This window comes from Anoplophora glabripennis, unplaced genomic scaffold (assembly GCF_000390285.2).
Source record: "Anoplophora glabripennis isolate ALB-LARVAE unplaced genomic scaffold, Agla_2.0 scaffold1, whole genome shotgun sequence".
Taxonomy (NCBI): Eukaryota; Metazoa; Arthropoda; class Insecta; order Coleoptera; family Cerambycidae; genus Anoplophora; species Anoplophora glabripennis.
Genome location: NW_019417028.1, coordinates 4530583 through 4557113, shown reverse-complemented (window position 1 = coordinate 4557113; position 26531 = coordinate 4530583). Strand labels below are relative to the sequence as shown.

General features: G+C 34.2%; 1 protein-coding gene across 1 annotated transcript in view; it reads right to left on the bottom strand.

Annotated features, from left to right (window-relative positions):
• The window catches only part of LOC108916412 (cadherin-99C), a 37330-nt gene extending 11906 nt beyond the window's left edge, over window positions 1-25424 (bottom strand). The window contains exons 1-7 of the mRNA XM_018722694.2: window positions 25122-25424; window positions 8846-8921; window positions 6443-6508; window positions 5800-5978; window positions 2988-3110; window positions 2840-2933; window positions 2392-2555 (exon numbers count right to left, since the gene is read on the bottom strand). Of these exons, the coding sequence (XP_018578210.1) occupies window positions 2392-2555; window positions 2840-2933; window positions 2988-3110; window positions 5800-5978; window positions 6443-6508; window positions 8846-8912 (693 nt within the window). The 5' untranslated portion in view covers window positions 8913-8921; window positions 25122-25424. The remainder of the gene's footprint in view (window positions 1-2391; window positions 2556-2839; window positions 2934-2987; window positions 3111-5799; window positions 5979-6442; window positions 6509-8845; window positions 8922-25121) is intronic.
• Between the last annotated feature and the right edge of the window lie 1107 nt (window positions 25425-26531).

Sequence of the window (26531 nt, the reverse complement as noted above, 5' to 3'; positions counted from 1 at the left end):
TATTTTCGTCGATGATAGAGCTTTATTATCAGATCTTGTTCAGGTATACACTAATCGAAGCATATTTTAAGTTAATTTCAAGGACTTGGGTTATGATAGCTGATTATTTATTTTAAATATCAAGTAGGTGTGGAGGTATCTACGTATTTTATCCAGGTAGCACCACAAACAATGAACAATACTAACGTTTATTTATACAGTGGTCTATATTGCTTGGTGATTTACCTGAAGAAAGTTGCAAATAATAGGAAAAATTGGAAGAAATCTGCTCCCACCATAGCAAATAGACTATTAATACATTGTTAATAGCCAGTAACGTTGTCGATGTTCTTCGGAATGAATGGCCTGTACATGTTTCAGGATGTTCTAGTTTCGTAAACTGTGCAATCTTATCAAAGAAAGGGTATTTTTGCCGACTGGTTGGTTGTAACATCTACCTGCTTGATAGCGCATAAAAAAGCGTGAAATTTCAGTTTTAATTTCCAATTTAATTTTAATATATTTCTTGAGAATTTCTAGGTGAGAAACAGAACTCAGATGAGAAGTAATTGCAAATGTACGTGACATACTATTTTTAGAATTTGGAATTGCAACTACAATAATGTCATAAATCAAACCTGACATTTTGAAGTCGTATCATTGAAATCAAAATTTAAAGAAAGCCTTGCTGATTGTTGTTACTATGATCTTGACGTTAATTGTTTAAGTTGTTAATTGTTACATTTAAGAATATAGCACAAGAACTGCCCAGTAGTATTTTATCTAACTTATACAATTTAAAAACACATTTAGGGTTTCTCTAAAGAACAGATTTATGATCCTGCAATTGTTTACTTTGTAGGATTAATCCCCTAAGGTGTTACCAAGAATAACGACCAACACACCGCACACCCACTAAGGCTTTGTTGCCATCGTCAAAGTCTAATACTACACCATTTCTGCTTTCAACTCAGCTCTCTTTATCTCTCCGGGATCTGTCCTGGACTTATTTGGAGAGAGACTTATCCAAATTAGATCGTTCTCCAGCTCGGCTCGTATTCGTGGCAATGTCCCCAATAAGTACAGGTGTTCAACACGAAAGAACTGAACTTCATACAACGCTGACACCGGCAGCGGCAAGACAAAAATATTATGTATATGCTAATTCGTTATTAACATACTCTAAATGTTAAAGCTTGTAACGGTTGATGACGGCCTGAGTCATAGAAACACACGTGTGGGTATAGGATGTAAACTGGACCGAAAAGTAATGTTTGATGATAACGAAACAGAATTATATCGCAAAGGCATATACAAGGCCTGTTCAGAAAATAACCGAACATTATTTATTTAACAGACCTCGTATATTCGTATTAAATACTAATTCCTTTGTGCTGACAAGTCATTCTGAGGAATTGTCGCACATATATTTTGATTCTCGGCCATGTTTACAACAGAGTGAAAGGCAGGTAACAATATTATGTCATAGCTGGCCTATAATTGTGTGAAAGTGACTGTGCGCTGTAATGGATACAAAAAAAGTTCGAAGTTATTATTGTAGACACCAAAAACACTCTTTAGTTGGTGCACTTCCTTTTCAAACGTGTCGAATCCGATCAAAATTTATATACAATAGGATCTAAAGCCGTTTAAAATGTTCACAGCAGAAACTGGGGGTTTCTTGAGCGCAAAGAACAATTTCAGATTCTCAAAAATACCTGAAAAGTTGTATTCTTTAATAACAAGGTATTAGATAATAAGTTACTTAATATTAAGAACGGATTATTAATAACAGAAAAAAAATACCAGAAGCTTTCTATTAATCAACTTTTTTTGCAGTTTTCCATTTAAATTCATTAATTAATTATAAAGTATTTACAATTTTCCACGCTTTTCATGTTAAATATCTTTCCAGCGTAACAGTTAAGTGGTGTATCCAATCACTACTGCTTACTATAAAAATATTCACGTAAAATCGACATTAATCAAAACATTTAAGGCTCAGAATTATTAAATTAATTACAAGCGACCCAAATTGAACATTTATTGGCTCCTATTTTAACGACGATGTAGAAGCTTGCGTAAATAGTTGTTAAAAACCAAATTATAATTTACCTAACAGCCAGTAACTGTTACGATGTATAGTTATGCAAATTTATGCAAATGCGATCTATAGAATAATAATAGGCCAGCCCTCTTGCATACAAGTTTGTTTTAATCACTTTTTTTTGGAAAATACAGATTTTCATGTTATTGAGATACGGAGCTGGTGAGTTTGAAATGCAACACCCCGTATATACCATAGACGCGCTGCTGCCACAGCCACGTTCCTCCCGACACTGAATGCCAATTAGACGCGTGTGAATCGAATGGTAGACGCGAGAATCGGTCGTACAAATTGGGACGACTTACCGTAGCGACGACTGTGACGTAATATCTCTGTGTCTTTTCGAAGTCCAGCGTCCTATTGACCGTAACTTGACCCTGATGCGGTAGGTTGATGGCGAAGAAGCCGAAGCCGTCCTCGCTGTGGATGCGATCTCGTCCTATTCCTTCATCTGGTGGCAAGCTGTCGGCTGGAACAGGAGACAGCGCGTGGTTGTTGCAAGTGTTTGAAACAAGAACGATAACACCGATACACAAAAAAAGTGGTCTGTACCTTTGATTTGACTCAATAGGCTTTCGATTTTGATGGCTTGTATAGTATCAGTGGGTAGATAATTAAATTCTAAAAGTTTTTTCCCCCTTGACATTTTTTCATACGACTAATATTAACCGAGAAAATTGAGGCGGTTTCATCACACCGCATTTAATAATGTTAACAACTGGAAACGTAGGCAAGTCCGCTAACCAGCCTTACCTTTGACTATCGAGTACTCCACAAGTGCGTTGACTCCGGTGTCTTTATCTTTAGCGACGATGTTCTGAAATATGGTCGTCCCAACTGGCGTCAGCTGCAAAACAAGAAAGTTTTACCTAAGCCCTCGCGCTACCTTCGGGTACTTTACCTCCGATATGCTGGTCTCGTATGGAGTGTTGACGAACTGGGGCGCGTTGTCGTTGATGTCGGTCAGTCTTACGATCACAGGGACGGTCCTCTTCTTGTGGGTGGCTTTTACGGTGCATATTAGCTGGAAAAAAAAGGAGGATAAGTCAGTGGGGTGTATATGATGGAGTATAATTTGTTGTATAAGCCTTGAACAACGCTTGAACTACGTAAATGACGTAAAAAACAATAAGTAATGTGAAAACCGAGTACTAGTAGTTAAAACCAAACTAAAGAGTATAAAAATACTACTCGAAAATTGACAAAATGTGCTACGAGTCCATATTATATTTTAACTTAGTTTTGGAATGGTACCTGCGTCAAATTAAAGCCAATTTGTACACGCATTTCAAGCGACATTGACAACAAGAACAAGACTGTGAATTAATTCGACATACATACAGTTCCAGCTAATTGTTAGAATGTGGTGGTTTCTTAATATCCTATCTACATTATCCAATAAAACGTAAATTTGGTACGGTAATTGCGTTGTACTTTCTACTTAATTGCTGATAGGTATTTGGATCAAAACAACGTTTTCGACAAGTTTTTTTGCAAAACTGGAAGACAAGTATTTCGAAATCAGTTGAGATCTTGTTAAATAGCTTCAGGTCATAGGAAATAAATTAAAAATAACTTATGTAATTCAAAACTAATCCAGATCAAGAAGAAATAGATGAGAAAGACGTATCATTAAATTCGTATATCTTTTTAATGTTAGATCTCGAATAAATCGAGATGAAACTTCACAGGGTTCTTCTAGGTATATCGAACTTTAAGAGTTATGCTTAACATTAGTCATTTCGTAAATATTTTTAATTTAACTGTCAATTTTCTAAAAAATCCATAAATTACTCTTTTTTCCTGTTTTTTAAAATTCGTGTAAAAGGTGAAAAAAATATTTTTTCCGAAAAGTTGCGGCAGTATGTTATAGCAAATTTAATCCAGTTTTCGAAACAATGTCCTTCAATTCTCTGTACGATCATTTGTCGCCAAGATATCGATGATTGAAGACAAAAGGATCCTTTTCCATTAAAAGCCCGATATTTCGATGAAAAATGGTCGTATCGAAGTTAAAAAAAAGGAAATTGAAGCTGAATAAACAAGCTATCTGGTCCATGCAATGGCTTAGCTGAAAAAATTTTTTCCAAGTCGTAGACTCAGAAAAAAAAAGAAAATTTGCAAAATTTTTCCGTCGCGCTATTTCTTAGAATTGCATGAAGAACTACATATTTGATCGTAGAGCAAACAGTCTACAACGTAAATATAAACCCACATTGGCTCCTATATCACCACGTAACCGAAAATTTCCCCCTTGTAGCCTCGAAGTTATAATTTCTCGGTAGCGTGAGTTGTTAAAACGTTCCGTAATTGCAGCCACAGCGATATCTCTCGGTAAGTCGATCTGCAGAGAGTGGAGCAGGTTCTTTACCGACCGACCGAGGTTAAAAAAAATCCACGACCGGTTCCCTAACAATGCCCATAATGGGAAATACTACGGCGGACTGAGGCCTATTGATCTTACCCATGAATGAATACGCTGATTATTCCAATTACCGAGAGTACAAAACGCGATTTTTCCGTTCGTGTATTCTAATCCAGTTTCAGGAAAAGAGTAGTAACAGAAAATATACCGGACGTCCTACTAAGGTCGGCGAGGTACGGTATTAGAAAAACTCTACGAACTTGAAAACTATTTCCAGGGATTTCTCTTGGTCGATTTATTAACCTAAATTTTTTCCCGAAATTCTAGGGCCTATACTTTCCCTAATATCGTACCTTGCCTACCTTAGTGGGACACACTGTATATTAGTAATTGTGTGAGAAATTATAGCGCCTTTCTCTTTGTTGGCTTTTATAACTGACGCTTCAGTTCTGGTATAAACTTGGATTAATTTCTATAAAATTCTATGGAACAATAAAAAAAAATAACTACATAGTTTTTCAAATACATCCTAAGTGATAACGGCCCCAGAGCAGAACCATGAGGCACTTCCTAATTTATTCCACTAAATATTGCAAATTTATGAGAAATAAGCAAACATAAACTATAAAAGTGATTTTAATATTTCCTTTCTTTTTCCCAAAAGACTGTGAAGGTGTTTCTATCAAAAACAAAGATATCTTAAACAATTGATGACTGAATTGTATACGTTCAAAAAATAATGTTTATTTAATTTAATGACGCCACAATCACGTTAAACAACCTTGGTCAAGCAACTGCTCCTTATTTGAAATAATTGTGGTATTACAACAAATTCAATACATACCAGTTAATAATACAACATTTCTAAGTAGTGTAAATATTCATTTTCTGTGTCTGTCTCAAACAGAATAACAGTATATCGAAACCAACTACTCTTAGCGCTCCATTTATTTGTCAAGTAAGCTTCAAATTCGATAGCATCTAAATCTAGTTGGTACATGTGATATAAAATGAAACAAAAGAAGGTCATATGTTCTATTTACAATGTCAGCGTAAACAAAAGAACATCTGGTACTTTATTTTAAATGTATTTAAAGAAATGTCTATTCTTGCTATTCTATTATCACCCTTGACGAAGACAAATCACGTAAAAACCATTTTGAATTTGTTTGAAGTAGAGTTTGGTTAAAATAGAACAGCAAACTACAATTTTCTTTACGTCAGTGATAAGTTCTGTGAAAAGTGATTAGGCCGGACCGCATTTTATCCAGATTTACATCCAACAAATCAGCTTTTAGGTTATCAAATTCTCTCTTCGAATTTTCTGAGTGAATATGACGTTTCTTACCTGGAACACGATATGCGACAGATTTTCTTCGTCCCTGTCGAGGGGGGAGAGCAACTGGAGCTTCTTCCCGTTCAGGAAGAAGATCGGTGGCCCTTTTGGAAAGGAAAGATCCAGGAATATATCGACGTTTGGTTCGCCTGAGATCGGTAACTCTGGTGGGGTGGTTTCTTGACTAACGGCTAGAAAAATATCACATTTTAAACTGAATTTAATTAGAAGAGTAGGAAGCGACAAAAACAATGAAAAATAATTATTTGGTAGTGTCTTAACAAATTTTTATTTATCTGTTGTTGATAATGAAGGTGGTAAAGATTAATCAGTTGTTATTTGGGACACCACGTATAATTATATAATTTGGGACACTCTATATAAAGATTCTCATGGAATCCTGAGGCGAGTTTACAGTTATTGTGACAGCCAACGGTTGCTTGATTATTTCCCAGTACAAAATTTAAACAAGAAATCTGCTGACCCACGAAAACAAACAATACCGGCATTTGTTATTGTTAGTAGCATTCTAACGTAAATATGTATATAATTAAGCAAATTACTCGCTTCTTGACTTACTAACCTGGTTTTTTTTAACAACGATAGTTTGTTTTCGTAAGAATAATTGTCGTGAAAATTATTGATGCCAACTTACATGATTCTCTGCTTTCTTCTATGTCTAGGATGATGTTTGACTCCCCCGTCTCCAATTCACATAATCCTGGGAAAAAAAAGTGGGGTGTAACTTATGATAATCCAGAAAACGCTCCTATCTACTTCAAGAACTTGTAGATATAAATACATATTAATAAATGTCTGGAAAATGTCGAGAATTCTGCAAAATATCCGTTACTTTAAATATATTCAGTTAAAGTACATATAAAATTGTTTCTGCTATGAGTACTGTTGAAAGTGTGCGTACGGATTTTTTTTGCTATCAGCGTTTAAAAAAATGTTCACTTCTCACTACCGATCCACAATTTGAAGAGAGAGCGCGATTCGAGAAACAGTAAAAGCAACAGAAAGTGAATTATAGTTGAATAGCTTTCTCAGATAATAAACGGAATAAACTTAAACTACACCAAAAATAAGGGAAAAAACATAAACTATACTACAAATAAATGACTTGAGACAATACTTAACAGCGCACTGACTCGTCAGATGGAGCCAATCGAACGGTGTGACGTCACCAATGCTCTGCGAACGCTTTGGACCGTTTCAAATATTATACAAATTACAATTTATTATCGATATTACTGAATCAGTGTAATGCACTTCCTACTGCATAGAAGTGACAACCAGTAGGTTATCTCCAATCAGCAGTAGTTAAATATAATGCACCTGTTTCCATGCAAAGAACATCCATGCATAAATTGGTGTTATGCGATCTATGTTTCGATTATTGTAACTACCATACGAAAACGGCAGTGTTATTAAATATTAACTCGTGTTGCGTTGTCAGAATTTCTACGTGACTGGACTGACACCTTTCGTATTGTTTGTTTGCTTTACTTCTAAATGCAGCTTTGATTTATGTCGGGAGGTGTTTACTTGTTTCTTTCGGCTTTTACTGTTGTTGTCCTGGCTATAAAAATACCGTTTACTGTTAATTGTTCGAGTGTTGCGTGACTTGTTAGACAATGTATAATTATAGAAAAATAATAGGAACGCGACTAATTTTTTGCACAACTAAAAGCGATATCTTTGTTTAATAATCAATTGTACATACAAGAATTAGAAATGGAGTTAGTAGGATAGGGAGATCGGCACAACATCATACTTTTCTTCATTTTAGTATAACTGATGTATACATCATTCTTTCTTAGATTTGGACACACACAAAATCTACCTTACAGTAAGGAAAGGTGGCAAAAGGTACCTCATGGTTCCGTTCTTGGGCCACTAATATCTTAAACGTTCATTAATGATATTTGTAATAATTTTCTTTTACATGCAGATGACTTCTACTTCCCATTTAAAAGTTATAATAAAAATTACATTAACTGTGGAAGGATCAAGTAGTCGTTTTTTGTATCCTCACAGTAGGCCCATACTATAAAGTTTGAGACACCTTATACAATTGATCTGTGCTGTATGTATAATATGGTGTTAGTTGACAGTTGACGAAGACATCCAAGAATGCAATCTTCCAATACATTGGCGAGGCTGACCAATTATTCTCAAAAAGAACATAAACAGCGACTGCAGTGGAGGCAAATTTTATATCTAAGCTCATCAGTCATTGGAAATTCAATCTGTTGCCACACCTCTTCAATCGCTGTGTCCCAGGTTTCATTTTGATAGCGAGTAAACAAACATAAGTCGTTTCGTGACTCTTCGACCCGACTGTACCATCTACTGTTCCACGTTTGTCTCGCTCCGGGGCCTTTGGCGACGTCGACCACGACAAGCGAGTATAAAAGTCTAACCTGATCTTCAGGTTTGTTAACATCGCTCCGGCCTACATATCCTTTTAAGACTGCCGTGTCGTATATTGGCGATTTTATTTTTAAATCGGGTGATAAGGAGATGTTTTTATAATGGGCGGTGATTGCGCGGAAAAAGTGGGCCTCTCGGAGTCCCCTGAGGCGGTTAGTGAGTCATTGGACGCGATTGTTGTTGGTGTTATAATGAGATTTATTGTCGACTTGTAAGTCTTCCTCTGAGATAATAAATAATAGTCAGCCCGGGGCGTTTGTTGAATTACGGCATAGATCTATGTGGAGTTCTTTGAACGTCTTTGTTTTCAAGACTTAATCTCCAGTGAGACTATACATTTCTGTGGCATATATCCCTGCTCCTTCAGAAAATGCTTTTTTGTTGTTCTTAATTCTAAACCTAGCTCATATTAGTCAAGTACTACATTTGACCAAATGAATTTTGATATAACTGGTCCAGTGGAACCACCAAATCTGTGTCCATTAAACTTTATATTAGAGGTTGAACAAAATAATAGAATCTGATTTTTAATCATTAAATTATTATTTTTCTTAATACTAAATTATGTTACTGTAAAAACGGACTTAAAATTGGTTAAAATAAAGCCTTATAACCTTACCTGCTGCTCTCGTGCTTGGCAAATACAGTAGAAGACATATTGTGTATGCTATCTGAAGAAAATCCATTCGAGTGATCTGAAAAAAAAAACAGAGAACGAATAAATCTTCAGCTTTGCTAAAATTAATCAGGGAAAATCATTATAGTTGTTGAAATTTAATTTTAGTTACTGAAAACCAAACTATAAAACAAGTACAAAACTGCAACTGTTACAAATACATTTGGTGCAATACAATACGTCTCTCATTCATTCAATCATTTGTAAATATTTTACATCTATTTTAGAGGTACGTAGGTAGTTTTTCAGCAGAAATTCTAGGATTAATAAGGAGTTGAAAGTGCTGAACCAATTCCCGTTCTTAGAAGCTTCTTGTCAAATCGACGAGGACATTAAGTCAATGTCAATTGACCGTCTCTCTTACTTCAGAAAAACAGAATCCATCGATTCTACCTTTAACAAAACGGCTTTCAGTGTGGGTCTAAGCAACATGCAAATCTGGCCGAGAGTGGCGAAATTAATTGTTGTTCTGGTCAGATTGATTGGAAGCCTTGCAAACCCACAGAGCTGCATCTTCGATAGCAACAATCGGAGGAACAAGTCTTTACACAGTCTATTAAAAGCGATGACGGTAACTTTGATACCCATCACTAACAGCATCATTTTTCCACTCTACAGTCGAAATACCAAGAATTCCAAGTCTGCAGCAAGAAAAATTTATAAATATGTCTGATTTATCCTTATTGACGTAAACAAGACGTATCTAATGCTTCAGCTATTTGTAAAAAGACATGCATTGTCTTTACTACCAATTTAAAAGTATAATAACAGACGTTGAACAATGTAACGGCATAAAATTTGTGATTGGTATAATTAAACAATTAGCAGATTGTTAATAAATGTGGTGAAGACAGAAAGGTCACGCGTGAGTGGACAAACGGATGTATAATTTTATTTAGTGGACTTATATAAGTACCTTAAATAATTATTATACGGAATGATGTGCTTACTTGTAAAATTCAAAGGTAAACGACTTGTTTACTGATTGTTTCGAGAGCTATAGTCAGCAACTAAAAATTTCACAGTCCACACGAAATGATTTATCAGTATCGTACGACATAGGTTAGTTTTTTCTTAATTAGTACACATTAAATATGTGTACCTTTCCTTCTTGGGACTGTAAAGCACAGAAACTTATCTTCAAGTTCTTGAACTAAGACATTAAGTCAACAAGGCCCAGTCTGACACCTGTCCAAACATAATTTAATAGCCCCTGAATATACCGTGGCACGCATTTTTGTATGCCTATTAGCTAAGGCTAACGTTTAAATACTTTACTAATTTTCTTCGAAAGATTAAATAAAAGAAACGTTTTTAGCAGGTTACGAAGAGGAGATAGTTAATTTAAAAGTATATTTACAACACAGGTAATTATATTAAGTCGATGCTGTTGAGTCAAAAATAGTACAAAGCTGGTGGTCAATGACATTTTATTAGGAGTTTGTTTCATTTAAACAAAGTAACACGGAGACTGCCTTGTGTTTATAATTAAATTAGGATCAACATCGCTATGTTTACTATAAAAGAGTGAAAACTACTACTGAGATTAATGTTATTAATTTGGAAATCATGCAAATTCTACAGGCTTCTAATCGCAATTATAATTTAATAACACTACCTATTAATATTAATCTAGGAGCAGCGTTGATGTTATCAGACATCTCGTATTTAATGGTCCACTGATCAAGAACAATATAAAAAGCGTTTCGAAACCTGTGATTACTCTGAGGATTCCGATGATGATAATTGAGGCAAATCCGTCTGCAGATAGTAACGACGACTTCCTCTCGCATTTTTCAATGATAACGCACGTAGGTAGCCGTTTTTCCTCTGGCCAGTTAAGACTTAACGGAACATTGACAGTAAATTTATGACGGTAGGTATGTCTGCTTGAGATCGATATTAATATACTGGGTGCTCGGCAGAATATAAAGCGTTTTGTATCCAAACTACAGCGTTCCTTATGTTTGGAAGAAAATTTACCTCACTTTTGAATATTTCGACGTGACCAAACGCTGTGTACAACATTGAAACACACAGCGCTCTATTTTGTACTACCTCTGCGCTACTATGATTATATTAATATATCGCCCGCAGCCAACTCGAGTTACTTTTGTTTTCCGTTACTTAATTGAGAAAAAGCCGAGGTTGGAAACGGAGCCGAAAGTTCACGTAGAAAGTAGGTTATTGTAGCCTTATAGGAAAGGAATAAGCATTGATAGTTGTATTTATAACCCGTCTCGGGAGCGTGCAACACGTCGATACATAAAAACGGCTATAAACGAGAAAATGTTAGTAGCGAGTTAATCTTTTATTGGCTTACAACGTTTTAAGTGCGATACAATTTATGAAAACTGATTTTTTATTGGATTGAATGGCGTTTGAATTTAGTGGCCGATCACAAACTCTAATCATTGTCATCGTCGAATTCACGTCACTATATTGACTATAAATTACGTCAGAAACACCAAGGAGCCTTGATATATACGAAATGTGTTTAGACAAGGGTGGATCTTTAGTACAACTCACATAATAAAAGTGTATTTCTAGATCTGGGCGAAGTCCAGAACATTTTCAAAATTGCAAAAATTTTTTAAAAATTTTAAAAAATACCTATTTTATTTATTTTTAATTATATCTTGGAACCTATGCATTTTGGAAGAATATTGAAGAGGAAAAAAAGTTTTAGAATTGAATTTTGCACAATTTACTGGAAGTTAAAAATGTTTAAATTTATTACCGATGTTGCAAAACAGCAGTGAAGAAGACGAAGAAAGGCAAAATAGTCAAGTTTTTTTTGTATAATTTTTTAAAAATATTTTAAACGTTTCTAGGGCATTCTAATTTTGGTAAAAGAAACTTTAGAGTATAATAAAACAACACACCAAATCTCATTAAAATCGGTTCTATAGTTTTCGGAAAATAATTTTTTTAAATAAATTTTGAAAAAAAAATTTCGAATTTTCAAAATGTTGCACAGCCTCAAACAAAGCATCTAGATACTTGAAAATTTTTTCACATAGAAAAGACCGCTCAACCTTTCAAATGGTTTTTGAAAAATTGAAATCGGTTGATTAGGACGGCCACAGTAAATTTTTAAATTTAATACTCTTTATTTTTAAACAATTAGATTACATTTATCAATTTGCAATTTAGTTTTTTTAAAAAATAATAACATTTTTGCAATTCCCAATGTTCGTTTGACGACTTTCTTTGGATCTTTCATTTCTAAAAACAGTTAGTTCACAAGTAAGTGGCAAAATCTTACTAAACAAGTAATAGTAAAAACTAGAATAACATTGACCGTGGTTTTTTTTCAACGTTTTACAAGAGCTTATTAAATATGTGCCAAACTATTAATAACAGGCCACCAGAACAGCAAATTACAGGTGACTCTAGCACGATTTGAAACTATGTCTCAAAAACCGCAAGCTTAACACGAAATAGACGAAAAAAATTTGTAAATCCTCGACCGGTTCTGATATCATAATCGTTTGAGTGGTTTCGGTAACGCAATCCTTTTACAATTCGATTAGCTACGCGCACAGGCTACAATATTGTATTGTGGGTAACTTATTTAAAAAAAATTACACAGTCGCTTGAATATTTGTGGATGGAGGCCAGTTTTATCACTTATTGGGACGAAAACGTCACGCATCTTAAAATACTTGCTAAATTTGACACGCACAGGTATCATTGAGGTCCCTTGTGGACAACTGTCTAATGCTAGGCTCACACAGCAGACCGCTAAAGTAGCTATGTTTGCTATCAAAACTAAAAAACTATTTTAATCAGCACAATGACATCTATATAATTTTACAACTTGTCTTAAGATAGTTAATATTCAGTAAAACGCTATATGTTTCATTTAAAACTATGTTCTCGATTGCACGAACATAACACAGCTATGTGACCTACGCATAAAGCCATTTTAATAGACATACTGAACACAGTAAGCCTAGTACTGTGTGTGGTCGAATTATAGTTAATACAGCGCTCTGTGCGACTTATCATAAAACAAACTTTAATGCATGCGCGAACATAGCAAACATGGGGAAAAACGGTTACTATAGTATAAAGCTAAGCTTTTTATGCCATTCTAAAAAGCTTAGCGATTATAGCAAGCGCGTAATATGTACGTGTGGTCGTAGTTTTGGCTGATTTAACGTGTATAGCGAACATAGCGATCTATGTAGACTGGTACATAACAAGCACATAACATTCATGTGCTTCAAAATGTATAATAATGACGTTTTAGAGTGTATAGCGAAATTAGCGAACATAGCTAACATAATCAGCATAGCTATAGAGTCATAATTTTGCCTGTTTAACGTGTATAGCAAACGCAGCGAGCATAGCTTCCTGTGGCCCTGTGGATTGATTCTTTTAACGAGTATAGCTTTCATTGCGAACATAGCTAATGCAGAGCTGTGTGTGGCCTTAGAATAAAACTGTGGTGGCAATTTTTAAAATCCTTAACGAACATAGCGCTGTGTGTGTTTGTAATTTTCTCAATTCTAGCGTGTATAGCGCAAGCGGCGAACATAGCTTACATAAAATGGTGAAATCAGTATGACGAACACAGAATATGATTTTATTCCCAAAAATTCACGTAGACTATTGCGTTGCATCTAATAATATATTCGCCCACTCTGTATATACTCGGCACGCCCGACAGCCTTAAACATACCGTCGCTATGGCGAATGCAAAAATACAGGAAATGTAAACCGTAACTGTAAATTGTGCAAAAGAAAATCTGTGGGATTTTGGCAAAGGTATAAACCAGCCTGCATTGTTCGTATTATTTATATCTTGCCCAACGCTGTACCCACGGCGATATTATTCACTATTCGCTATTTATTGCTCGGTTTATGTTGCATTGTGTTGATAGTGGTACTTTGTGGTACATACAATGTCGCTTTTGCATGGGAGTCGATCCTAAAAGTTCAATCACAGATGAAACTACAGTTTCTAATGTTTTCGCAACGAAGCAATGCGTTTTATATCTTATGTGTTTGGGAAATGTTAGGGGTCAGCGTAATAGATCAGGGCGGACCTGTTTTGAGGTGGATGTGAGAGGGGGAAGGCAATTTTTTTCTGGATTACATTCAGTACAACTCACATAATAAGAGTGTAGATCTCTAGATGTTTAAAAATTTTTTTAAAAAATACCAATTTTATTTGAGTTTTTTACTTATATCTTGGAACTTTTGCACAATATAGTTATAGTTACAAACATGTTTAAATTTATTACCGATATTGCAAAATAGCAATAATTGATGAAAAAAAGGCAAAATAATCAGGTTTTTGGATACAATTTTAAAAATATTTTAATTGCTCCGAGCGTATTCTGATTTTGGTAAAAAAAACTTTAGAGTATAATAAAACAACACACCAAATTTCAATAAAATCGGTTCTATAGTTTCCGCAACATAATTTAAAAAAATTTTGTTTTTATTTTTCGAATTTTCAAAATGTTGCACAGTCTCAAATAAAGCATCTAGATACTTGAAAATTTTTTCACATAGAAAAAACCGCTCAACCTTTCAAATGGTTTTTGGAAAATTGAAATCGGTTCATTAGGACAGCCACAGTAAATTTTTAAAGTTAACACTCTTTTCGTTTAAATAAATATTACATATAACTAAATATTTCTCTACTACATGGTAAAAACCGCATTTCGTGTGGCTAAATATGGTAATTACCACCATGTACTTTCACATACTTAGCCTTGCATCTGATATTAACCATATGCTTGATATAAGCCAATAACTATACCTTTTGTGTGCGCCAAGGAAAAAAATGTATATTTTGTTAATTAATACCTCGTTTTTATGTCCTCTAGCGTTAAATTGCAACTTTTTTCAAATCCGAAAGGAATATCGACACGCAGTTAAACTACCTTAGACTATTCAGAGGCGGATATCCAAATATCGGTTAATGTCTCTTTACTACGTAGAAAAAAATCAAAGGTTCCCCGCAAAATTTGAATATTAAAAATGTAATTAAATATATTTCTATGTCCTTCCATGTCCGCCTTGTTTGTATCTCATATTTGGTTCCTACATAGTTGTATATATGGTGCAATAATAATTATACACAGACAGAGAGTTTATGGCTTCGATTCGACTTTAGTGCAACTTACCAAAGATAAAATATATCGAGACATACTTGGAGTGCATAGTAATAATTTCACCACGCACCATCATACATCAAAATACTTAAAAACTCCTCCAAAAGGCTTTAGAATCCTTAAAAAGTATCAAAAGAGCTATAGAATATGTTCGAGTACATAGAAACGCCATAGAAAACATTAAAATTTATCAATACTGCTTCAAACAGATCAAAAAATGGTAATAGATAGTCGGGATAGTCGACCTTTAACCTTGGAGTCATTGACCTTTGGACCTTGAGACTATTGACCTTTGGCCTCGGGGCTATTGAATTTTGGCCACAGGGTCATCGGCCTTTGGTCGTCTGATAATTGACTTTTGGCGAAGGGATCATTGGCCTTTGGTCGTGGGGTCATTGGCCTTTGGTCGTGGGGTTATTGGCCTTTGGACCCCGAGGTCAATGGTCTTTAATATTCGGGGCCATTGACCTTTGGCGAGATATATTGAGACAGTACGAAGTTTTTTGTTTCTGAAGTAATGCTATTTTGATGTATTTTGCCGTTCTTTGGTGAATTTTGAATTAAATTTTGAACTATTTTCGTGTATTTCACGGAAATTTGAAGAAGTTTTAAAGTCTAAAGCTGGTCTAACCTTGTTCTGTTCTAAAGATGTTTTGTTTATTTTAATGCTCTTTGAACCTATTTAGATGTATTTCGATAGTATTTTGTTTTATTTTTAGGCGTTTGCTGGCTATTTGAAGTATTTGCTACGGTTTCGAACTATTTTTCAATACATTTGTAATTTTTGTAAATAAAATGATCTGGCCTTGTGGTCTTTGGGATCTAAATTACGTCTAAATTGTAGGGTATAAGAGAAAAAAATGTCTTCCTGTTTCCAATAAAGTACTCAGTCTTCCGGAACACGCTGTATACTCACGTCACTTTTTTTTCTTGGAATAAACTGTTAAGTCGCCTCCTTTATTATGGGATTATTGAACTAAACATTTGACATTTCGCGTGTATGTTTGTATATACCTAAACTAGATCGGCCTGTATATTTTCCTGCTAGCAGGACCGAGCCCCAGCTGTTCAGCAACCTGTGTGACTCCGACATGGCCATAAACCACGCTAAAGACAGTGCACAATGTAGGAAGTAATGGTACGCGGACGAAAATAGGCCACATGTTCCGCATGGTGGGACACTTCATAAAGTTCCCAGCGAAACAAGCGAAAATCACTGCACATTTTAAGTGCCTGGACTGGATTTAGATTAGTGGCCGACTGCTATAAAAGGCGTCTAGGCGATTATTTTGACTCGCAGATAGTATACTGACCTTCGAAAACGGCTTAGCGACAGCTAGATCGCTTTGTTTGGGCGATTGGGGACAAGTAATTAAAAAAATTAGTTGCAGGTTTGACTTTTCTAAATATTATGTGGATTGTTTATATAAATGCGGTTACGTAATGTGTTAAAAAGTAAATTAATGCATTTTTTTCTAATTAGACTTGACAAAAAAAGCTTGGACACGGGCGTGTATAATCCAATACCTTATCACTACAATACAATTTGTTTAATTGCAATAAAAACCTTTACAAAATTAACTAGAAAAAACTGTACATATACCTGTTTCCTGCACGAAATGTCAACTACCAGTTCTAAAACCTATGATATTGGTTTATTTGATTGCTAATGAATTCCACAAAGTGATTATTTCTTATTTGGGCAGTCATGTGTTATATAATTCCTTAGTAACTGGGCGGTACCTGTACTCAGGTCGACGCAGGTAGTCGTTCTTTTAAATCTATGAATGTGCTTTATACTCTTGAACCAGAAAAAGCTCAGTAAATCACTAGACCTGTAACTTGGGGGTGTAAATTGGAAATATTTCGATTTATTCAATTTTCATGGCTGGAAACATACATTGTATTGTATTTTCGAAACCGAGAGAGTTGCACTAACTAAATTTGGACAGGACATAGCTAATACAACGCGAAACATCGCTCTGCTGTTAAAAATTTTGTCACCGCCGTTCTTGGTGGTGAAAATCCGAAATATTTCGATTTATTCACAGATATTTCCACAATTATATACAATACTTTATGTCCAACAGTGCATTTTTCTAAATTATTTGTTTGATACTTAAAAATGACTCTTTAAAAACACTAAGTATTATTTTCGTCAATCACGGATACTACGAATATATTCGAATGCCGTTCGGTCTACCTAATGCACCACATACAACAATTCATGTAATTTAAAACTAGGTGTTTTATATGTTTTATATAATATTTTGTTCCAATACAAAATTCTTACAAGGTAAATACCGCCACCTTAACTATGCCTCTGTTATTTACATCATAACTAAAAGAAATCACAGCCGCAGTTAAGTATCACGGTTTCTTTTTCCAAGTATTGTCTTTCGAGATACGAAATACGCACAGAGGGCAAAGCCAAACACATGTCCGGACATTGGACCATATCAAATTTCATTTCAGACTTGGTAAGCGAAAGTATCTCCAGTCAAGCAAAGAATTATTATTGTTAAAGTGAGTAAGTGTCGGATATATTATTTTTATTAAAAATATTGCCGAGATGTTACAACATGGCGTTGTGCAAAGTAGCCTTACGAAATAGCCATCGTATAGAATTGCGACGACTTTGAAGTCAGATGCAAATGATCGGTTTTACACAATGGTGGTTGGTGTTTTAAGTTTGATGTTCGTCCAGGTGTTTTTCTTACATGCATGTTTGAATGATTGTATTATTCTCTGTATGCTATTTGTTGCATACATTTTACTAAGTCTGTAGTAGTCCCATATAGGAATAATATCAGTATGCTGACCCTGAGAAAACCGAGAGATAACTAGCCGTTCACCTTACCATCCACTTTTAGAATTTTTATTAGTTTTAGTCCATGAACCTTTTACATTTTAATGCATAAAAATGTAGGCTGCTATTGCGTTATCATTTATAACACACGCAGTCCACAGAATTTGAGGAAATGTTACACAAGAACAGCAAATAGTTCTTCATGCAAATTCATTTTTAGCTGCAATAAACGGTGTTGAGACACCAATTAAATCTAAGACATCTTTATTTTCATTTTTTTCATGGCAAAACACAAGAGAATAGGAATATGCCAACTAGGAACACAAGAAGCTTCATTGAAAATTAACTTGTACTGTCCAATCGATCAATATTCATTGTATTAAACAATCCTTAATGAAAATACCATTCTTGGAAAGGAATGAGGAAAATATCAACGAGGCGATCTTGCGTAAAAGCAAATTAATCTCTGTTGCAACAAAATTCACCAAGAAAATAAAAGTGACCATAAGAACCAGTAAAGTGTAACTGCCAGTTTGTTCTTTCGCGTTATATCATCAAACTTTCAGCTCTCCAAATAACACGCATACAGACAACACAAAGAAAGTAACGCTTACACTTTTGTGTAATTAGTTAAAAGAAAACGGAATTGTTGGGAAATTAATTATTCGCGTGGTCTTTAAAGTCGAGCAGTGTGGCTGGTATGTGAAATGCGATCTACTTAATCAAGTCATGGAGTGTTGAATTTCGCTGCATGTTTTGGTGTAATTTTTTTCGCGCAAAGCCAGTCATTAGAACAATTCGATCGAGTTACATCACTGGAATGCGCGGTGACAAGCTAGGTCTTTTAATTAGATGATTCCGAGACAGGAGACGTCTCGTTATAAAAACTAAAGGTATTTCGGTATCAGGTATAATATTAGAACAGTTTTATTAGCAGGTTTTCATTATTGTCCAGAGAACCAAAGGAAAATAGCTCAAGAAACAAAAGTTATGTAGTGCCGATGAGCGCTTTTGCCCAGGGGGTGAAAAGGAGGGTAAAATATTGAAAATAACCACAGGAATCGATAAAGCAATCAATTTTAAGTGAAAAATACCATATGAACATTTTTCGGTTAGTCAATATTTTCTGAGTTATTGGCGACTGAAAATATACATTTTTTAATAAAAAAAAGACATTTTTCAGTGGTTTTTCTCGAAAAACTCGGTTTTTCCCTATTTCTCTCTTCGTTCCCTGGACTATTAGTAATTGTGACTTATTTAAGTTTTCTTGAAACAGAAAAAGTGCACTGTTCTTCAGTAAGTAATCTAATGATAAAATGTTTCAATTAAATTGCTAAAAATTACTACAGTTCCCTCATTTTTAAGAAAAATTAAACAACACCGCAGTGTCAAACTCCTTTTTTAATTGGAAACATTTCTAGACTTAATTCAATTTAAAATCTCTCTGTAACTAATCCACCAATACCCACTTCTCTGATATACATCAATGAGGCTAATGTCTGGTAACCGAGTGAGCCGTACTGTTATTGGCATTTGTAACGAATTTGTTTTCCGATCGCACTAAATTCATTCGATTGTTCCGTTAACGAGCTACCGTTTCATCTTACTTCCGCTAGAACTGTAATTTACTACGCGGCATTCACATCGAAATAAGCATTTACATGCAACTAATGCGTAAAATTGCAGATCTCCCCATGCGTATTACTATATTTATTATAATCGGCCACTAAACCTCGTTATTATACGGAATACTATCGGGCAGGGGCACAAAAAACAATAAAAATGCACGATGAAGATGCATCTACTATTACTCGTTTGCGCTGTGACTGGAATAGAAATGTAACTCTTTAAATTCTGATCCATTAGTAGTCAGTAAACTATCATAAATTTCGGTCCCTCTGACATTCATGAGGTGCACCGCTGGGGTCCAATTTGGGGCCCTCATTCTAGTTATTTAATCAGAATATTAACTGGTTTTGCTCTGCTATAAAATATCAAGTAGTTGTTGATCCTACATTTGTTTTTTCTAAATCAATGTCAAGGAATATAAGTTTGAAACCGGTATATGTCTGGTGGCTCTGCCGACGAATAATTCCAGCTGCTGACTGAGATATCGAGGGCATATTCAATGCTGGTCAGGGCATTAGTTGTTGGTAGTTGTTCCCCGTAATAGTTCAATGAACTTTTTCGCAGGTCCTTTTGTTCTGTTCGGTTAGAACTAGCACCATATAGAGCGGTGTTACGTTCTAAAATATAGATCAACCACCACCAACCCGAGTTCCGATAAGAATGGAATTGTGAATCACTGAACCGTTAATATATGGTTAGCATGGTCCGTTTAAAATATCTAAGCATAGAAAGCGAATTCTCGTTTCTCGACATGGTCCTTAAGCTATAAATAGATTGGGAGTATCGATATTATGTCACGATTTGTGTGTTCTCGTTATAAAAAAAATCATCATCAAACAACTAAGAAAATAATTAAGCAAAGACAAAGATTTCAGCCAACAACACTGAAACCCTTCCTTAAAATTTGGCTGAAACCCATTACACAATCCGCCAAAGCACCTACATGTTTAGTATTCATCGGAGGCTTTGGTGAAACAATCGAACAATCAGTTATTTGTATGTCCGAGTTGTACTACAAGACACGCCATAAGTTCGTCGGCTCCTAACTGACGAATTGTAAATTTTGACAACAGTTCCGTACACAATAAGTTCATTAGGTGCAAAGAACTTGTTTACCCGGGTGGGGTGAAGGGGAGGTAATCCAATAAGAATTTTGTTTACAGAACAAATGAACAGTATGAACAAGTTGTTTTGTTAAAACTGGTTATAAATTTAATAATTTTTTACCCAACTAAGTTCTTGGCACCTTTTTACTTGTTACAATAAATTAGCGGATTTATTGTAACAGGCCACCATCGACGTAGCTGTAATAACTATACAACAGTCACTAAAAATCTCCAAAATTGACTAGTAAGGTGAAGCAGAACTAATTATCTATTAAACTAGGAATGTTACCATCATTTTTGTGGTCATGCTTGACCAATTTCTTATTTAAAATTTGATTGTATCAAAAATTGGTAGCAAAATGTTGCAACACGTTTATATTAGGATTCTGTGCAAATCGAGCTTTAGAATTTTGACTTACCTCTTATTTTTAATTTTATTGTATCAAAAATTGGTAGCAAAATCTTGCAACACGTTTATATCAAGATTCTGTGCAAATCGAGCTTTAGAATTTTGACTTACCTCTTATTTTTAATTTTATTGTATCAAAAATTGGTAGGTAATTGTTAAAGCGCGTTTATATCAGGATTGTTCTGTGTAAACCGAGCTTTAGGTTTTTTTACTGAATATATTCTTATTTTAAATTTGTTTGTATTAAAAGTTGGTGGGTAACTGTCGAACTGGTTTAAGCAAGGATTTTTATGTTTTGTGCAAGACGATTTTTAGTATTTGACTTAAACGCTCTTATTTTTAATTTTATTGTAACAAAAATTGGTAGGTAATTTTTAAAGCGTGTTTATATCAAGCTTTTGGTGTTCTATGCAAAAGAAGCTTTAGAATTTTTACTTAAAAAGTATTATTCTTAATTTTATTGTATCAAAAATTGGTAAGGTGTATGTAAAACGCGTTCAACTTAAGATTATGATGTTTTGTGCAAACCGAGCTTTAGATTTCTTTCTGAAAATATCCTTAGTTTAAATTTGTTTGTATTAAAAGTTGGTAGGTAACTGTCAAACTGGTTTAAGCAAGGATTTTGATGTTTTGTGCAAGACGAGCTTTAGTATTTAACTTAAAACCTTTTATTTTTAATTTTATTGCAACAAAAATTGGTAGGTAATTTTTAAAGCGCATTTATATAAACATTTTGGTGTTCTATGCAAAAGGAGCTTTAAAATTTTCATTTAAAAAGTCTTATTTTTAATTTTATTTTATCAAAAATTGGTTTATATCAGAATTGTGGTGTTCTGTGCAAACCGAGCTTTAGATTTTTTACTTATAATATTCTTATTTTTGATTTGTTTTTATCAAAAGATGGTAGGTAAATGTCAAACTGGTTTAAGTAAAGATTTTGATATGTTGCAATACGAGCTTTACAATTTTGACTTAAAAACTGTTACTTTTAGTTTTATTGTATCAAAAATTCGTAGTTGTAGCAAAACGCGTTCAACATAGGATTGTGGTGTCCTGTGCAAATCGAGCTTTAGATTTTTTGCTGACAATATTCTTATTTTTATTTGGTTGTATCAAAAGTTGGCAGGTAAATGTCAAACTGGTTTAAGTAAGCGATTTTGGTGTTCTGTGCAAACCCAGCTTTAGATTTTTTACTGAAAATATTCTTATTTTTGATTAGTTTGTGTTAAAAATTGGTAGGTAAGTGTCAAACTTTAAAGTCNATTAAACTAGGAATGTTACCATCATTTTTGTGGTCATACTTGGCCAATTTCTTACTTAAAATTTGATTGTATCAAAAATTGGTAGCAAAATGTTGCAACACGTTTATATCAGGATTTCTGCGCAAACCGAGCTTTAGGTTTTTTTTACTGAATATATTCTTATTTTAAATTTGTTTGTATTAAAATTGAGTGGGTAACTGTCGAACTAGTTTAAGCAAGGATTTTGATGTTTTGTGCAAGACGAGCTTTAGTATTTGACTTAGAAGCTCTTATTTTTAATTTTATTGTAACAAAAATTGGTAGGTAATTTTTAAAGAGCTTTTATATCAAGATTTTGGTGTTCTATGCAAAAGGAGTTTTAAAATTTTGACTTAAAAAGTCTTATTTTTAATTTTGTTGTAACAAAAATTGGTGGGTAATTTTTAAAGCCCGTTTATATCAAGCTTTTAGTGTTCTATGCAAATGGAAATTTGGAATTTTTGACTTAAAAAGTCTTATTTTTAATTTTATTTTAGCAAAAATTGGTAGATAATTGTTAAAGCGCGTTTATATCAGGATTTTGGTGTTCTATGCAAAAGAAGCTTTAGAATTTTTACTTAAAAAGTATTACTTTTAATTTTATTGTATCAAAAATTGGCAAGGTGTATGTAAAACGCGTTCAACTTAAGATTATGATGTTCTGTGCAAACCAAGCTTTAGATTTTTTTCTGAAAATATCCTTAGTTTGTATTAAAAGTTGGTAGGTAACTATCAAACTAGTTTAGGCAAGGATTCTGATGTTATGTGCAAGACGAGCTTTAGAATTTGACTTAAAAGCTCATATTTTTAATTTTATTGCAACAAAAATTGGTAGGTAATTGTTAAAGCGTGTTTATATCAGAATTGTGGTGTTCTGTGCAAATCGAGCTTTAGATTTTTTACTTATAATATTCTTATTTTTGATTTGTTTGTATCAAAAGTTGGTAGGTAAATGTCAAACTGGTTTAAGTAAGGATTTTGATATTCTGTGCAATACGAGCTTTACAATTTTGACTTAAAAACTCTTATTTTTAATTTTATTGTATCAAAAATTGGTAAGGTGTATGTAAAAGGCGTTCAACTTAGGATTGTGATGTTCTGTGCAAACCGAGCTTTAGATTTTTTTCTGAAAATGTCCCTAGTTTAAATTTGTTTGTATTAAAACTTGGTAGGTAACTGTCACACTGGTTTAAGCAAGGATTTTGATGTTTTGTGCAAGACGAGTTTTAGTATTTGACTTAAAAGCTCTTATTTTTAATTTTATTGCAACGAAAATTGGTAGGTAATTTTGAAAGCGCGTTTATATCAAGAATTTGGTGTTCTATGTAAAAGGAGCTTTAGAATTTTGACTTAAAAAGTCTTATTTTTAACTTTATTTTATCAAAAATTGGTTAAAGCGCGTTTATATCAATATTGTGGTGTTCTATGCAAACCGAGCTTTAGATTTTTTACTTATAATATTCTTATTTTAGATTTGTTTGTATCAAAAGTTGGTACGTAAATGTCAAACTGGTTTAAGTGAGGATTTTGATAATCTGTGCAATACGAGCTTTACAATTTTTACTTAAAAACTGTTATTTTTAGTTTTATTGTATCAAAAATTGGTAGTTGTAGCAAAACTTAGAATTGTGGTGACCTATGCAAACCGAGCTTTAGATTTTTTGCTGAAAATAATCTTATTATTAATTTGTTTGTACCAAAAGTTGGCAGGGAAATGTCATGCTGGTTTAAGTAAGGATTTTGGTGTTTTGTGCAAACCCAGCTTTAGATTTTTTACTGAAAGTATTCTTATTTTTAATTTGTTTGTGTTAAAAATAGGTAGGTAAGTGTCAAACTTTAAAGTCATGATTTTGGTTTGTGAGCTTTAGAATTTTAAATGACATTTAAAAAAGTAACAACTAAAATATAAAATTATATTCCTTTTTAAAACTTCTAAATTCAAGTAAGTTTCGCATCTGTCACACTTCAGTTGCACATAGAACTAATCAAATTGGCCGTGTTTGGTGTTATTCATTTTTTTTTTGTTAATCTAGACATCGGACCTCCTCTGTTTCATAACTTTCTGTCATAGATGACTAGATTCACTGAATTTCGATACAATTATTTCCTTAAAATTCCTCATTCATCTCTCAACTTACAAAGCAAAATTAAAGCAAGACATCGCGTCTAACTTTCACGAAATATTCGACAGGATCACACCAACGGGTGTTATTTTTTTCAACTCGTGCTATGCGGCACTGCAACTGTCCGTAAAAACAGACCTCAGCGTTGCGAAAGAAAAAGTTAACCCTGAATTTAAATGTCAAGCGAGAAATCGAAGTTAATCGGACCTTCATGTTCCTAATTAGCAACCAATTACCTTACCGCTTTTTTTCAATTCAAATATACAGAGCGCCCGTTCCTAGCCTGCCCAGCACAGATATTTGGCACATTAGACAGGCCGTTGACGCAAGGAGACTTCCGGTACAATTCTTTACATATTTATGCAAACGATTTAAAAGTGGGGCGAAATTTTTAGCTTGGATTCTATCGATTAGATCTTAAAAGCCATCTTACGAAGACTAAGCTTATAATATACGTAGATACAGTACAGTTTTCTAGTAAACAAGCAGATACAGTTATTATAATTATGTACTTTCACAAAATTCCTTGCATAATCCCATGTTAACTCTTACGTTGTATTGAATATACGTGCAACAGACAATTTAAAGCCTCTCCGTAGGGACTGCGGGTTACATTTAAGAAAGTAGGTAATCTCTGTCTGAGAAATATCGAGGTCACAATCTGAGAACTGGTAATATCAACGGTGGCACAAGATGGTAACGTCGTGGAAATCGTCCTTACGCGCTTACCTTTGAGTGAAATGTAGGGAAGAAAATTGTATATCCATATAATCCCAAGGATCTATCACAGATTCCGATTATCTACTTCATCCTCTCTAAAGTATAGATTGTAAGTATACACAATCACTTCACTTCCAACGTTTTTATGTAACACACTGTATAGCACGCATATTATGCGTGGAAGAGTACTGTCTCGCACTGAAATTCGTGAAAATACCGTAGTTTTACCGCCGCACCTGTCTTGTTCGTTGGAAACGAGTATAGCGGTGTCTTACGTCCGATCCAGATAGGTTGACTGGACAGGTAAATACACCAGGTAGGCAGGAGTCTGGTAAGTGATTGTGTAGGTCGAGGATCGCGACGGTATTGGTCGGGTACAAGACGGTGAGGTAGGCAACACGCTTTACGTGTGGGATTAGAAGCGTTTTGATGCGTGGCTTAGCAAAGTAGGCCATGCGCAACGTTACAGTTGAAAGTGGGTGCCTGGGTATGCAGCCGTCTTTGCAGTAGTGTGTAGGGAGAAGTATGCACTAACTTTGAGAACACATTTCGATATTCGAATGCTTTTTAAAATTACATAGTGGGCTGCGATAGCAACTTTGACATTCTGAGCAGTTAGAAGAAAGAATAAATAATGCTTTTCATCAGATTCAAGCAACAATAAATTTCGAACAAATTACATTTTCGTTACTGAAAAGATGTCGGGGCTGTGTTCGTGGAAATGGAGGTATTTTTGAGCATTTACTCAAATAAAATCATTAAAATGATAACTAATGTTATTAATTTCTTTATTCGAACAAATAACATGTCATGTCATTTAAGTAAAAGTATTTTCAGTTGATTTTTTAAGTTTTACTTGAAAATCAGGCTTTTTTCGAAGAACATGGAAAGGTAGTAACTTGTAGAAAATTGAAAGACGAATCATGGTTGTTACCGTAAAGCAGTGGCGTACTATTTTATTTAGAAAAATATGCCACCTATACCCTGTACCTCCGCCACTGGAACATGTAAATTTTAGGAAACGCCCTCAGATTTTGGAAAATATTTCAATAAATACTTGTGCCCAGTTTCAAATTATTTCACTTACTAATTTTTAAATTATTTAAAAAAAATAAAAATATTTTTTGAAGTTAACACCTTGTATCTTTTTAACGAAGCATCCTAGATAAAAACGTTATAGGAAAGACTCCCCTTAAAATGCACCAAAGAACACGAAATTTCATTTTTGGTCACCATTTGTGAATCACCCTGTATATGATTTTTTCACACTAAACAAACTAGTACTTTTTTTTACTAGAATATGAAGAAAAAAATATTGCAATTCATCATCTTATTGGCCTTACAGCTTTGCCGACTTATACCCTACATTTTTTTCAGAACAATGCTTAGGACTGCTCTGATGAAACTTTTAGTTAACAT